General features: G+C 51.1%; 6 protein-coding genes across 6 annotated transcripts; 3 read left to right on the top strand and 3 right to left on the bottom strand.

Moving 5' to 3' along the window:
- Positions 1-547: 547 nt before the first annotated feature.
- BKA55DRAFT_513829 (uncharacterized protein) lies at positions 548-2,271 on the top strand (the record flags this gene model as incomplete). The annotated part of the gene is made up of 2 exons (XM_046187934.1): positions 548-969; positions 1,032-2,271. 2 exons carry the CDS (start codon positions 548-550, stop codon positions 2,269-2,271), a joined length of 1,662 nt encoding a protein of 553 aa, XP_046048677.1.
- A 261-nt stretch (positions 2,272-2,532) lies between these two features.
- On the bottom strand, positions 2,533-3,666 carry BKA55DRAFT_690989 (uncharacterized protein; the record flags this gene model as incomplete). The annotated part of the gene is made up of 1 exon (XM_046199592.1): positions 2,533-3,666. One exon carries the CDS (start codon positions 3,664-3,666, stop codon positions 2,533-2,535), a length of 1,134 nt encoding a protein of 377 aa, XP_046048676.1.
- Positions 3,667-4,430: 764 nt separating this feature from the next.
- On the top strand, positions 4,431-5,651 carry BKA55DRAFT_388954 (GINS complex protein-domain-containing protein). Its single transcript, XM_046186005.1, has 3 exons — positions 4,431-4,585; positions 4,652-5,380; positions 5,449-5,651. The coding sequence occupies exons 1-2, from the start codon at positions 4,472-4,474 to the stop codon at positions 5,294-5,296; spliced, it is 759 nt and encodes a 252-aa protein (XP_046048675.1). The 5' UTR covers positions 4,431-4,471; the 3' UTR covers positions 5,297-5,380; positions 5,449-5,651.
- Positions 5,398-7,944, bottom strand: BKA55DRAFT_540296 (uncharacterized protein; the record flags this gene model as incomplete). The annotated part of the gene is made up of 3 exons (XM_046190245.1): positions 5,398-5,421; positions 5,499-5,892; positions 5,942-7,944. The coding sequence occupies 3 exons, from the start codon at positions 7,942-7,944 to the stop codon at positions 5,398-5,400; spliced, it is 2,421 nt and encodes an 806-aa protein (XP_046048674.1).
- A 1,354-nt stretch (positions 7,945-9,298) lies between these two features.
- Positions 9,299-10,850, top strand: BKA55DRAFT_570229 (uncharacterized protein). Its single transcript, XM_046192989.1, has 3 exons — positions 9,299-9,580; positions 9,633-10,373; positions 10,426-10,850. Exons 1-3 carry the CDS (start codon positions 9,404-9,406, stop codon positions 10,690-10,692), a joined length of 1,185 nt encoding a protein of 394 aa, XP_046048673.1. The 5' UTR covers positions 9,299-9,403; the 3' UTR covers positions 10,693-10,850.
- On the bottom strand, positions 10,851-12,858 carry BKA55DRAFT_570227 (Gar1/Naf1 RNA binding region-domain-containing protein). Its single transcript, XM_046192988.1, has one exon. The coding sequence runs from the start codon at positions 12,672-12,674 to the stop codon at positions 10,998-11,000; it is 1,677 nt and encodes a 558-aa protein (XP_046048672.1). The 5' UTR covers positions 12,675-12,858; the 3' UTR covers positions 10,851-10,997.
- Positions 12,859-13,072: the final 214 nt, after the last annotated feature.

Raw genomic sequence — 13,072 nt, 5'->3', positions numbered from 1 at the left:
GCCCCTCGACTGGACTTTTTTGTCGGAGGTTGGCGTTATTCCGGCGCCGACTGAAATAGGTGCCAGCTGCCGCTGTGTGCTGATTACAGGGCGTGAATCGGATACCCACCCGAAGTCCAGGGCACTTGACAGAAGGTGCACGGACCCCATAAACCCCAAAACTGACCCCTGCCGCGTTATCGGACTTCCTTGCAGCTGAGCAACCGCTGTTTCAATTGGCTGATAGGGCATTGGGCCTGGATTTTGGGCTAGATTTCTAGCGGTGCCGTGAGAGTCAAGCCCGGGCGGGAAGGAGGGGCAACCGCACCGCACCAACTGCACCTCCCTCGACTGCGGGGCACAAAGTCACTGGACGTCCGACGTTTACTTCGACTCACACCCCGAAGCCTTTCTTCTCCTTCTCCCCCCCTCAAAAGATAACGTCGCTCCTCTGCTTCTCCTTTCTTTAAAGGCGCGCAAGCCACTGTTCGGTTGCCTTGTAGCTACTATCATCCTCTATTACTTTTCTGTCAATTACCCTTCGACTAACAAACGAATCTTACCAAAAATGGAGGGCGCCGCCGAACAGTCCAAGAGCGCCTTGAAGAAGGCCGAGAAGCAGGCTCGCCTTGCTGCTGAGAAGGCTGCCAAGGCTGCTAAGCAGACCAACCTTCCCGTCGTTGGTGGAAAGAAGGCAGACGAGATCATTGGAATTACAGTGTCCAAGGCCGAGAACTTTCCCCAATGGTACCAGGAGGTCGTCCTCAAGGCCGAGATGGTCGAGTACTACACCGAGATTTCGGGTTTCTTCGTTCTCCGACCTCTTGCCATGCACATCTGGAACGAGATCCGAAAATGGTTCCAGGCTCACATTGAGGAGATGGGTGTCGACGAGACCAACTTCCCTATGTTCCTGTCTTCCAAGTCGCTCGAGAAGGAGAAGGATCACGTCGAGGGATTCGCCCCTGAGCTTGCTTGGGTCACCAAGGCGTAAGGATGCCCATACAAACCACGTTGCTTTTATGAACCTTCAATGACTGACAATCTTCCAGTGGTGACAAGGACCTCGAGGTTCCTGTTGCGGTCCGCCCTACCTCCGAAGCCGTCATGTACCCCTACTATGCCAAGTGGATTCGCAGCCACCGAGATCTTCCCTTCCGCCTCAACCAGTGGAACTCTGTCGTTCGTTGGGAGGCTAAGCAAACAACTCCTTTCCTCCGAACTCGTGAGTTCCTCTGGCAGGAGGGCCACACTGCTCACTTGACTGAGGAGCTTGCTGGTGCTGAGGTACTGGAGATTCTTGAGCTTTACGCTGGTGTTTATGAGAAGCTTCTGGCTGTTCCCGTCGTTCGAGGCCGAAAGACTGAGAATGAGAAATTTGCCGGTGGTTATTACACCACCACTGTCGAGGGCTACATCCCTTCCAACGGCCGTGGTATCCAGGGTGCTACCTCTCACGCCCTTGGCCAGAACTTCAGTAAGATGTTCGACATCACTGTTGAGGACCCTGCCAACAAGGGCTCTCACATTCACGTCTGGCAAAACTCTTGGGGTCTCTCAACCCGTGTCATCGGTGTCATGGTCATGATTCACGGTGACGATAAGGGTCTGGTTCTTCCTCCTCGTGTTGCAAAGACTCAGGTTGTCATTGTCCCTGTTGGCATCACCAAGAAGACTACCCCTGAGGAGCGACAGAAGCACGAGGAGCAGGTTGAGGACATCCGAGCCAACCTCAAGAAGGCTGGCGTTCGTGTCACCTCTGATTGGCGAGAGGGTTACACTCCTGCCTGGAAGTTCAACGACTGGGAGCTCAAGGGTGTTCCTCTGCGTATCGAGTTCGGACCCAAGGATGCTGCCAAGGGCGTTGTCAGCACTGCCCGACGTGACACCGGTGAGAAGGGAGAAATTGCTATCACCGACGTTGCCACCAAGATCCCCGAGCTTCTCGAGACCATCCAGGCCGACATGTACAGCAAGGCCGAGAAGTCTTTCCGAGAGCACCGGCTCACGATCACCAAGTGGGAGGATGTTCTTCCCGCTCTTGACAACAAGAACGTTGTGCTCATTCCCTTCTGCGGTGCCCCCAAGTGTGAGGACCGTATCAAGGAGCTCACCACTCGCGAGGACCAGCCTGATGTCCCCGAGAACCAGAAGCTTGCCACTATGGGCATGAAGAGTCTGTGTGTCCCCTTCGAGCAGCCCGAAGGTATTGTCCCTGGTGAGACCAAGTGTCTCAGCCCTGAGTGCCAGGGTAACGCCGACAAGTGGACCATGTTCGGACGAAGCTACTAAGGAGTTGAATGAAATTTTATAGTCAGGGAGCGGGAAGGCGTTGACCTGGCATGTTTATGATACACCAGTGCGATTGTTTATGACTTGATGTGAATGTGATTATATCATGAAAATGGGATGGGGCTGGTCACGGAATCAAAACAGTTAGAAAAGAAGATAGATCGTAGCGATGATATTTATCAACATCTCGTTGGTCTAAATCCGGCTTTCTATAGAGTTACTACTTGCTTTTGTGCTGTTCAAGGCGGGATATATCAGTATTTAACACCAAGCAAATCTCTCGTTAGCAATCCAGTCAACTTCCTGATCAGAGCCACCGAACCAATTTAAACTAGCAATGTTGCTGTTTTCTCGGACGATAAACTTGGCTCCCAAGGATTGAATGCCTTCTGTGACCTTTCGTACTCGATCCTCGGGGTTCCAAACTTCAACCTTGGAGCATTGCCACTCCTTGGCCTCCTTCTGGACGAAACTTGCAATGGCTTGGATGCCTTGGGCAAGTGCCTCATCTGAGATGCTTTCATCTTCGACAACTAGGCGCATGACACGGACAACGTTCTTCTCAGGTTGGTCAAGCATGCCGTAGAAGCTGCAAGTCCAGATAGCCCAGATCCTTGAGTTTGGGGCATCAGGTGGAGTGTATACAGCACCATGAACAGTGGGTGTGCGGGAGAAGATGTGTTTGCACATAAAGTTCTCCCGGTGAATATGCCATTTGATGGTGGTGATATCAGGAATGACCACAGCGCTGACTCGAGAGGATGATGAGATTCTGTCTCGAATAAGTTGCTCATCTCGAGCTGCCAGATCTGGAATATCATCAAGAGTGATAGGCTTCAGAGATGAATCGGTAGTTGGTTCGGTCTCAGTAACGGGAAACTCGAGATATGTGCTCTTAAAGGGTTCCCATCCCACAGTCTTATAGAATTTGGGTCCGACATCTGACCAAAGGACAGAGAAATCAGCAGCCCCTTCATTCTTTTGCTGTCTGCTTTTCAGCTCATCCGCAATCAAAGACAGCATCTTTCTGGCATATCCCTTTCCTCGGTATTCAGGGAAAGTAAAGACACTGGCCACACCGTGAGCAGTACCATCTCTTGCTTTTCCATCTTTGGTTCGAACAAAGGCTCTTTTGTTGTAGGTCTCACAAGATGAAAGGAGGGGTCTTTCACCGTGCTTTTTATCTCCATCAGTGAGAATCCAGCTTGTTACGCCGCCATCTCGAGCCAGAGGAGCCTCCAAATTATCGTACTCTCTGGCAATATAGTCCTCCATGGACAAGGCGGCTCCCCAATGGGGATGAGTGCCCTTCCATATGAGCTCTCGTTCAGAGGAGGTGGGGTTTGTAAGTATAAGAGATGGCGATGTGACGGGAGGGAGGTTTTCAGTTGCCATTGTGAATTGTTGCAGTGTTGTTATCAAAGGGATATTCTTTTATTGGACTCTTCGGTTTGTGAGTTCATAAAATAGAATAATGTCTCATCTTGAGACTTACTTATACCTTGTGAATGGCAGAGGATATTCAGATCTACGCCCTTCTGGAGGTGGCCCCGCATCGGTGGTGGAGCTGGACATTTACCCTGAACACGCCGGATGAGTCTTATATTCCACGTTGCCGAGTAATTGTGACCCCAGTGATATCATTCCATTTCGTAAAATCATGTAATTGAACTTATTTGGAGAAGGTGCATTGGTCTGTCTTGATCTATTCAGGTCTAGAAGTTACTTTCTCTTGGTTTCGAAGATGTAGTATGCTTCAAGGATCGTGGGGGCTCTTGATATACGGTAAACTGAGGTTTGTGGTTTGGAATTAGGGAGGAAAAGTGCGAGTACCATTTCAGTTATTGCCAACATTGCATATCATGACAACTTGTAAGCCATGAGGAGGCTGATGGAAACAACTTGTTGACTATTGGCAGCATACCTATCATGGCAGTGGGCGAGTTTCGATAGCTATTTCGAATCGACTCAATTATGAAATTAGTTGTGGTGATTTCAATAGTCTTGGATATAAGGAAAACCAATATCATGAACGGTTTTACTTATATGATATCAATGGACGTTCCGTGATGAAGGGAGCTCTAGTGGTGGGGTTGACATGGACACGCCGAGTAGCTCCCCAGTAGTGAGGGGCATTCTATGAAACCTCCAATTTATATCCTACAACTCGAAATACCAAACTTCCATTGGACCACACAAAATGGCCTTACCACTTCCTTCAGGGCTCACTCCCTCAGAAGTTGCATTTCTATGTGAAATGGAACTTGTCACTGTCGTTCCTCGCCAACGCCTTGAAAGCATTGATCTTCTATCGGTGAGCGCGTCCCTGTCGCGTTCGTTTATACAAGCTCGACGCTCGCTGACCTGACCTGTTACACAGGGAACGACACCGACTCTCCGACCGCCGCACAGAAGTAACTTACCTTTATGGCTTGCGATACTGTTAAAGAAGCAACGGCGCGCGAATATTGTTCCTCCTCCTTGGCTCCATCCCGATTCGTTACGCGATATTGTTCATCACGAAACAAAGATCGATCCTAAAGGATGGGCACCGCCACCTCCTCCACCAGCGAGAGCAGATAGTCAAGGAAATGCGAGGCGACTAAATCCCTTTCTCGAAGACGAGACAGTATTGTCGCCACCGTTTCTTCCATCTTGTACATCAGATGCGCCTTCAGGTGCCTTGCCATATCACTGGTTCGAAGTCGCAGAAATGCTCCTGGCACATGCCTCGGACGATGTCGCCTCCTCTTCAGAAGTACGCTCGCTACTTCGAGATCTACAAGAGGTCAGGGCTGCAAAGATGCGTTCCAGTACCGCCCAACTTGAGGGTGGAGTCGACGGTGTCATGAGTTTACGAGGAGTTGGAGCTATGGAGCTTGCAGAGAGCAGAGGATTCGTCGTCGGTGTAGTGGAAGGTGTGAGGAAACTCGGCGCAAGTACAGAAGCAACTCGAAGAGATGAGGAGGAACAAGGTGGTGGTAATGAGTCGGATGAGCCGAGCGATGAGGATATGGGACTATGACCCTCCATCTAGGCTATGAGCGAAGAATAACGAATTCACGAAAAGGGGTGAAGCATACATGGCGCACTGGAAGGAGAACGACTTGTAAGTCGATTATTATTCTATACCAATTCTTCCCAAAGTTCCTGTCTAACGTCCAAATCACAACATAGCCCATGATTTTAAACTCCATGAAATGCCAAACATCACTATCAACTCATACCTGCACTGCCGCCTGAGCAAGGGCCAGCCTGTGCTTAGCAAGTCGTGCAGGGTGAATTCGAACCTTCCCGCCAGCGGGAGGCTGAAGATGAGGTGCCAGCACCTCCCAAGTTGCGCCCTGCAACAAGGCTCCCATAAAGTCCTGGCGCATATCCAGTCCCGTCTCTCTCAGATATCTCTCAGGGTCTGCAGCTGCTTCTTGCAGAAGATCCTCAGCCTTGAAGAACCGAGCCCAATCCTTTTGCCATTCGCTATGACACTGGTGGCACCCTCTCCCTGGGTTGTGATAACAAGGATGAACCTCGTAGCACTCATGTCCTACAGAATGAAACTGCTCGTACCAGTCATAATGGCGACGAGCCCTCAGTCCGGAGCCGTGCATATCTGGGATTTCACTAGAAGTGTTAGTTGGTGTCCTGAGAATGGATGGATATCTTGACTTACGGATCGAATGATGGCAAGGCCAGCGGGCTGATTTCACCTGAGGATGGGCCATCCAGAGGAGTGGCCATCTTCGCGAATGCGGCTGGCTCGTTGCTCACAGGACTAGGATCGTCGGAAACAGTGGCACCAGAGGTCAAGGCCACAGGTTGCTGAGGCTCGGAGGCCTGAGTTTCTACAACGGAAGAGTGTGTGGTCATGATTGTGGTTGTCGAAGTTTCAATAATTATGCACGGTGACAAAGAGCGTCCCCCTTTTGTTCCTACTGCCGAAGCATCCTCGTCGTCGTCACAAGATCGCTTGCGCTTCCCCATGACACCTCCTGAGCAGGCGGCGGGAGTGTCCAGACATCCGATAGACTGAACAGAGGCTGGGAATGAGGTGTCGAGTGGTCCTATAAACTGAGCAGTGTCTGGGTTGCCGTCCTCCCCATGACTGTTTTGAGCATCATATCCGCTAGTGTCGAGGAACGGAACCCTTATATCTGCAGGACGCCTTGGTCGTCTAGGTCGGCCATCGAGCCTGGGCGAGGAGAATCCAGGGACGCATGTAGAACGGTTCCTGGTCCCCAACAGGTTACTCACCATTGCCCACGGGCCTGTATCATCGCGTGCAATGGTGGAACCGTCAGCGGCCGGAATGTTGAGAGGCGCAGCTCGGGGGGCGGCTTGCCCTAAATTGTGCTCATCGTCGGCCTCATATTCGCTTAGATACTCTTGGTCGCAAGAAGAACCAGCAGCAATCAGAACACCCGAGGAACCAAGTGGATCAGAGGGGCCAAAAGAGCCAGATGGCCCAGAGCATGGCCCTCCTGACGCATCATCGTTCTCATCGTCACTCTCCGAATCTGATGAACTTTCAGAACCAGTAAATTCCGTGTTATCAGAGGTTTCCTCGCTTGAGGGGTCATAACCACTGCTACCTCCTCCGTTCCCATTTGACTCATCCCCAGATCCATCACCTGGGGCATCACCAGAACAGCCGTCGCCATCACTTTCATACTCTTCGCTACTCGGCTGTTCCTGACCCGTAGCGATAAGTACGTCTATCTTTATCGTATCGGGACTTGGGCGGTTTGGAGGCGGATAAGTTCGGGTAGGCGAATTCGGCGAAGAGAATCCTGAATCTGAATTTGAGCCTGAGCCAGGACTCGAGGATGGAATGGGATTGGATGGTCCAGCTGCTGAAGGTATTGGGGACCCAGGCGCTTGAGCTACCGTTGACGGTGAAGAAGAAGATGAAAAAGATGGTGATTCTGGACTAGGGGCTGAGTCCCGGTTCCGATCTGGACTGATAGGGTAGGGTGGTGAAAGCTCAATAGATGACGTGGGTGAAAGCGCTGAACTTGAGCTTGGGCTTGACGGCTGGTTCTGGTCAGAAGGACCAGCTGCTGGCGATGGTGGAGGTGAAGGTGAGTGAGAGGATGAAGATGGTGATGAGAGCCCTGAACTCGAGCTTGAGCCGGGGTGTTGATCCTGATCAGAAGGGCTGGCTATAGGGGGCGAAGGAGATGAAGATGGCGGAGATGAAAGCCCCGAGCTGGAGCTGGAGCTTGCGCTGAGAGGCTGGTCCTGACTAGAAGGGCCACCCGCTACAGATGACGAGGGGGAGGGGGAGGACGGAGATGATCGTTCTGAGCTTGAACTAGAACTTGAGGTTTGGCTTGGGCTCGGGGACGGGGTGAGGCTGGCCAGTCCAGCTGCAGGAGGCGCAGCAGAGGTAGATGAACTCGACGGTGCTGCTCCTGGGTTCGAGCCTGAGGGCTGACCCTGGCTTGAAGGACCAGCAGCCGAAGCGGCTGCATCGTGACGGAGTTTGAGCTTGATCCTTCTCCTTTCCATGTTAGCCATATTAGCAGTGCCACCAAGCCTCTGAACAACATCGTTGAATGGCAAGAACTCAGGGTCTGCAGTGAGTGTACGTCTTCGGCAATCTCTATCAGATTCAAGGCTCGCCATCAGAGGAGGAGCATTGTTAAGCCGGGAGCGGGCTCGGGTTAGTCGCATAGCCGTTTGTTCAGGAGCAGCCGTGGGTTTTGGAGCAGCCTTGGCTTTGCCCCTTCCCCTTCGGTTTGGGGTTTGCGTTGGATTTCTTCTTCGGCATTGTGATTATAGTTGTGAATAGTTTCGATAATGGATTGGATGTTCAACAAAGCTCTGATTTGCTAGAGTTGTAGCGGATTGTGATACGAAATGGTTGAACATGTTTGGAACTGAGAAGACGCAGCGTATGTTATATGTTTTCCTCATCATGGCGGTTTTGGATGGAATAGTATGTTCTTGTTGTGAACAATGATCTATTGCTTTGAAGGTCTTGTTATGATAGACAAAGACTATTTGTTCTATCAACACTATGGGCATCAAAGACAATGCAGATGCGTGGCCTAAAGATACCACAGTTGTTCGAAAATATTTCATGTTCACTGATGAACAAATATTTGCTGAACAAAGACAATTGAACCTGACGCTCTCTTTCATACCCTGACAGACTGACAAAGAAGATCCAAACACCTGCAATCTAAGCCCGTTACAAGGCTACGTTTTGTACTCTTCACTGGAATCACTCACAATACTGTAATGTTTATGTTATATGAGTAGCTGGACGGGTGGTTGAATGCCGCTGGAGATCGAATCAACTATTTCCGCAGCCAGTAGCGAATGAGAGAAAGCAAACACTTTGAACGTTGCATGCGAAATGTCACTTGAATGCCTTATTTGACTCTGCCTTATTAAACTCATGGAATGTGAGGTCGTTTTTGTGCCCCTCAACGGGCTTCAAGGTTGCAATTATTGTCTAAGACTCATCAACATGATGGCCAAGTCGTCCAGGTGACCCAATGAGGCTCTCGACTCGATTATATGTTTTGTTTCTTAGACAGATCACGGTATTGGATGATCTCTTATAACTGTAGGGTCGATGAACCCAACTACCGAAGGTTAGAGAATTGCCGGAGAACATGTCTTGGTTTTAAGTTCATCATCATGGCCGAAGCTACCCTAGAAGCTCTTATGATGTATGACGGCCGTTAAAGCCAACGGTGAGGTTCCTGGGCAACCAAGGGTACCTGTATCTTATAAGTGGAAATAACACAAGGAAGAGAATAGACAGCTTTGAAAACCAGTCCAAAGAAGTGCTAAGTTTGCAACAACGAAGATATCGATATATATGAGAGATAAGTATCGGACTCATATCTCGGCTTGGTTGCATCTCGTCTGACAAGCAGGTACCGTTGGGGTAGCCCCTCCCTCATGGCAACCGGGTCTCCACACCGCAGCTTCCGGGGCAATCACACGACCAACCCATGACCGCTATCGCCTAAAACGGCAAGTATCTACCTTACGTGATCGTCATGGTACCTGCCTCCGATCTTATCTCTCCAGGCAGTTCCGCGCGTCTTCTTCATAACCTCTTCCAAACATCATCTTCTTGTCATTCATCGTTTCAATTATCGCATCTACAGATACAATGAAGTTCTCGCAGACTTCTCTTCTGGCGGCTTGTCTGCCTGCTGTCTCCGCTCGCTTCATCGAAACTGCCGAGGCCGACAACGTCATTCTCCAGCCAGACGAGCTGTTCCTGATCGAGACCGCCCCCGGCAAGACGCAATGGGTGACTGAGGAGGAGAAGTGGGAGATGCGCCGTGTAAGTCTCATATTATACTCCCAGCTCCGAATGGCTCACTAACACTCTGTAGAATGGCCAAAACTTCATGGACATCACCGACACACCTTCGCTCGGCTCCAAGGGCATCAACGCTGAGAGCACGGTCACGTTCCCTAAGAAGTGCGTGAACCAGGACGATGTCAAGGAGCTCTCCAAGAACCTCGAGAAGAAGAACATGCAGGCCAATCTCGAGAAGTTGACCAGCTTTCACACCCGATACTTCAAGTCCGACTACGGCCTTCAGTCCTCCGACTGGGTTCTTGAGAAGGTCAACCAGATCATCAAGGACGCCGGTGCTGAGGATACTGTTTTCGCCGAGAGCTTCCCTCACACATGGAAGCAACACTCCGTCATTGCGACCATCCCTGGCCAGTCTAACAGCACTGTTGTGATCGGCGCCCACCAGGATTCCATCAACCTCTTCCTTCCTTCCATCCTCGCCGCCCCAGGCGCCGATGACGATGGCAGTGGTACAGTCACCATCATGGAGGTGTTCCGCGCTCTTCTCAACTCCAAGGACGTTGTTAAGGGCAAGGCTCCCAACACCATCGAATTCCACTGGTACTCAGCTGAGGAAGGTGGTCTGCTCGGAAGCCAGGCTATCTTCAAGTCGTACGAAGAGAATGGCCGCGATGTCAAGGCTATGCTTCAGCAAGATATGACTGGCTATGTCCAGAAGACTCTCGATGCCGGCCAGCCCGAGAGCGTTGGTGTCATTACTGACTTCGTCGACCCCGGCCTGACTAAGTTCATCAAGACCGTGGTCGAGGAGGTACGTTTGTCTAGATTTCTTCGCATGTTCTTATGCTAACTCTTGTTTCCAGTACTGCAGCATTCCTTGGGTTGAGACTAAGTGCGGCTATGCCTGCTCCGACCACGCTTCCGCTTCCAAGGCCGGCTACCCCTCAGCCTTTGTTATTGAGTCCGCCTTCGAGTACTCTGACCCCCATATTCACGGTACCGATGATAGCATTAAGTATCTGTCTTTCGACCACATGCTCGAGCATGCTCGCATGACCCTTGGTCTTGTTTACGAGCTTGGTTTCTACGACTTCTCTGATAAGACCGAGGAGAAGTGGAGTGACCTGTAAATGACTGATAATGTGGAATTATGTTTAGAGAGCGGCTGTCTCCTTACTGGATTGGTTGCCTCCATTCGTTTATTATGAGCAACGGATTGCATACGAGGATACACGCATAGTTAGCATTGAATAAGACCATCTGTTTGAAAGCCTCTGAAACGTGCACCGGCAGAGTGCTCACCGTTAAGTCCAGAAGATTGTAATTATATCATGAATTTCTTACATATGAGTTGATTTACCCTTTGTCTATACCCCTATAAAAAAAACCCTGAGCGCCACTGATGACCTACGAACACCTATTGTTTACAGATTGTTTACTGGCCCTGACCATTTCCATTATTAGGAGGCTGCTGCTGTTGGCCCCAGGGTGACTGGCCGTTCTGCTGCGCTTGCATACTTGACATCAACGCAGCGAAGAAAGCCGGGTTGACGAAAGATCCGCCGTTCGCACCCTGCTGGCCCGGTGCAGCTGGCCATCCAGGAGGAGGTGGTGGAACAGCCGCAGCGTTGCCTTGTGCAGGTGGTTGAGGCCAGCCGGGGAGTTGGAAGCCAAAGTTGGGCATTGCTGGTGGTGCGCCTTGAGCAGGAGGTTGAGCGCCGGCCCATGGAGCGGGAGGAGCAGCTTGTTGGGCATGCTGGGGAGCTCCCTGAGGAGGCTGTGAGTAACCGTCTCTAGGCTGGTTGAAACCACCTCTTCCACCTCGTCCAGAACCTCGTCCACGACCTCCACGCCCTCTAGAATCGCCACGGCGTCCTCCTCGTTGAAAGTTTCTGCTTGATGGAGGCTCGTATGTCTCGGTTGTAGAGGGGCCGGAACCATAACCTGGTGGTCGTGCTAGAGGCTTGTAGGGGCCGTCATCGTCGTCGTCGTAGTTAAGACCTCCGTCCGGTCGTGACTCTTGTCGCAGAGGATGAGGCTCCTTGCCTCCCCTGGCGGGGTCCTTCTTCCACTTATCCTTCTTCTTTTGCTTGATCGCTCGCTTATACTCGGCCTCCTTTTCATCGTCTGAGAACTCCATCTCGTCATCGCCGACTTCCTCATCGTGAAGGTTACTGGCGTCTGAGCCCTTCATGTTCTTCAATGGCTCGGTAAAGACATATGAGGCGTGGTCGGCAGGGTAGAACACTGTTTGGCCAACCTCGAGTCCTAAATCTTTGATATCCTGGTCTGATGTGAAGCGCACGGTATACATGGGCTGCAGAACCTTTCCGATCGTCTCCGCAATCGCACCGATGACGACTCGCTCAGCTGTGCAGAGCACGGATCCGGAATCAAGAACCTGGTACTCGCCAGGTGTGAATGCTTTGATCAGCATGATGTTCTCCACAATGTGCTCGATAGCTCCCAATTCTTCAATCTTCATCTCAGGTGTAACTGTAACATCAGGCTTGGGAATTACTTCTTCAGGAATCTCATTCTTTGTTCGGACCTGGGTGGATCTTGAACCAGTAGCTCCTCGATCGCCCTCATCATCGGATCCTCCTTCAGCCTGCATGAGCAGGCGCGCAGTCTCTTCCACGCCCAAAAGTTCGTAACCTTCGTTGTCATCGGAGTCTCCGTCGGAAGAATCAGAGCTGCTTGATTCCGAGGATGATTCGTATGGAGAAGAGTCGACTTCCCATTCGGGGTTGTCGCCCTGATCGTTCTGAAGCGGCACGGTCTCGGTGTTCTCTGTAGGAGCTGGTTGCGCAGCAGGAGTTGGGTTTAGACCACCTATAGCGGCCTCGAGGGCACCTGTGAGAGAGGGAGGGCTTTCGGGTTGGTCGACTGCCATAGCATCTGAATCTGCGACTGGTGTTGGCTCAGCCTCAGAGGGCTTGGCCTCTGTGGCAGGAGGTGCTGAGGGCTGGTCTTTGGTGTCATTGGGAGCAGCATCTGTAATCTCGGTATCTTGAACGCTTGCGGCAGCAGCAAGAACATCGGCGGGCATGGGCGGAAGAGTCTCGTTGGGTTTGGCCTGTCCGAGGCCGGGAATCTGAAAACCGGACATATTGTGTTGCGGGCGCTTTATTATATACTGTCTTGAATAAAATGATCAATAAAAATTACTCTTGACTATTGGAGACAGACAAAGTGATAAAACCCAAAAGACAAATTTGAATGCGACAGGCGCAAAAAGTTGAGATGAAGAAAAGGCAGAAAGTTTCAAAGCGCCTCATCCTCATGGTTAAAAGACCTTTCCTTGCTAGCGCTAACAAGAAAAAATCAAGGTGAACAATAAAGTGGACCCCGTCTCCCGGCGCTAGCACCCCACAACACATGCTTCACCGTCGGTGAGCCACGCGCCTCGGTAAGGCAGCCTCCTGCTGTAAATGCTAGTGTTAGTATCAGTGGTTAGTGCTATAGCAGGGTCCCTTCCCCAACTGTTGAAGGAAGCTCCAAATTCCA

Source organism: Fusarium redolens (assembly GCF_020744475.1).
Source record: "Fusarium redolens strain MPI-CAGE-AT-0023 chromosome Unknown BKA55scaffold_9, whole genome shotgun sequence".
Lineage (NCBI taxonomy): Eukaryota > Fungi > Ascomycota > Sordariomycetes > Hypocreales > Nectriaceae > Fusarium > Fusarium redolens.
This window is presented reverse-complemented; position numbering and strand designations above follow the sequence as displayed.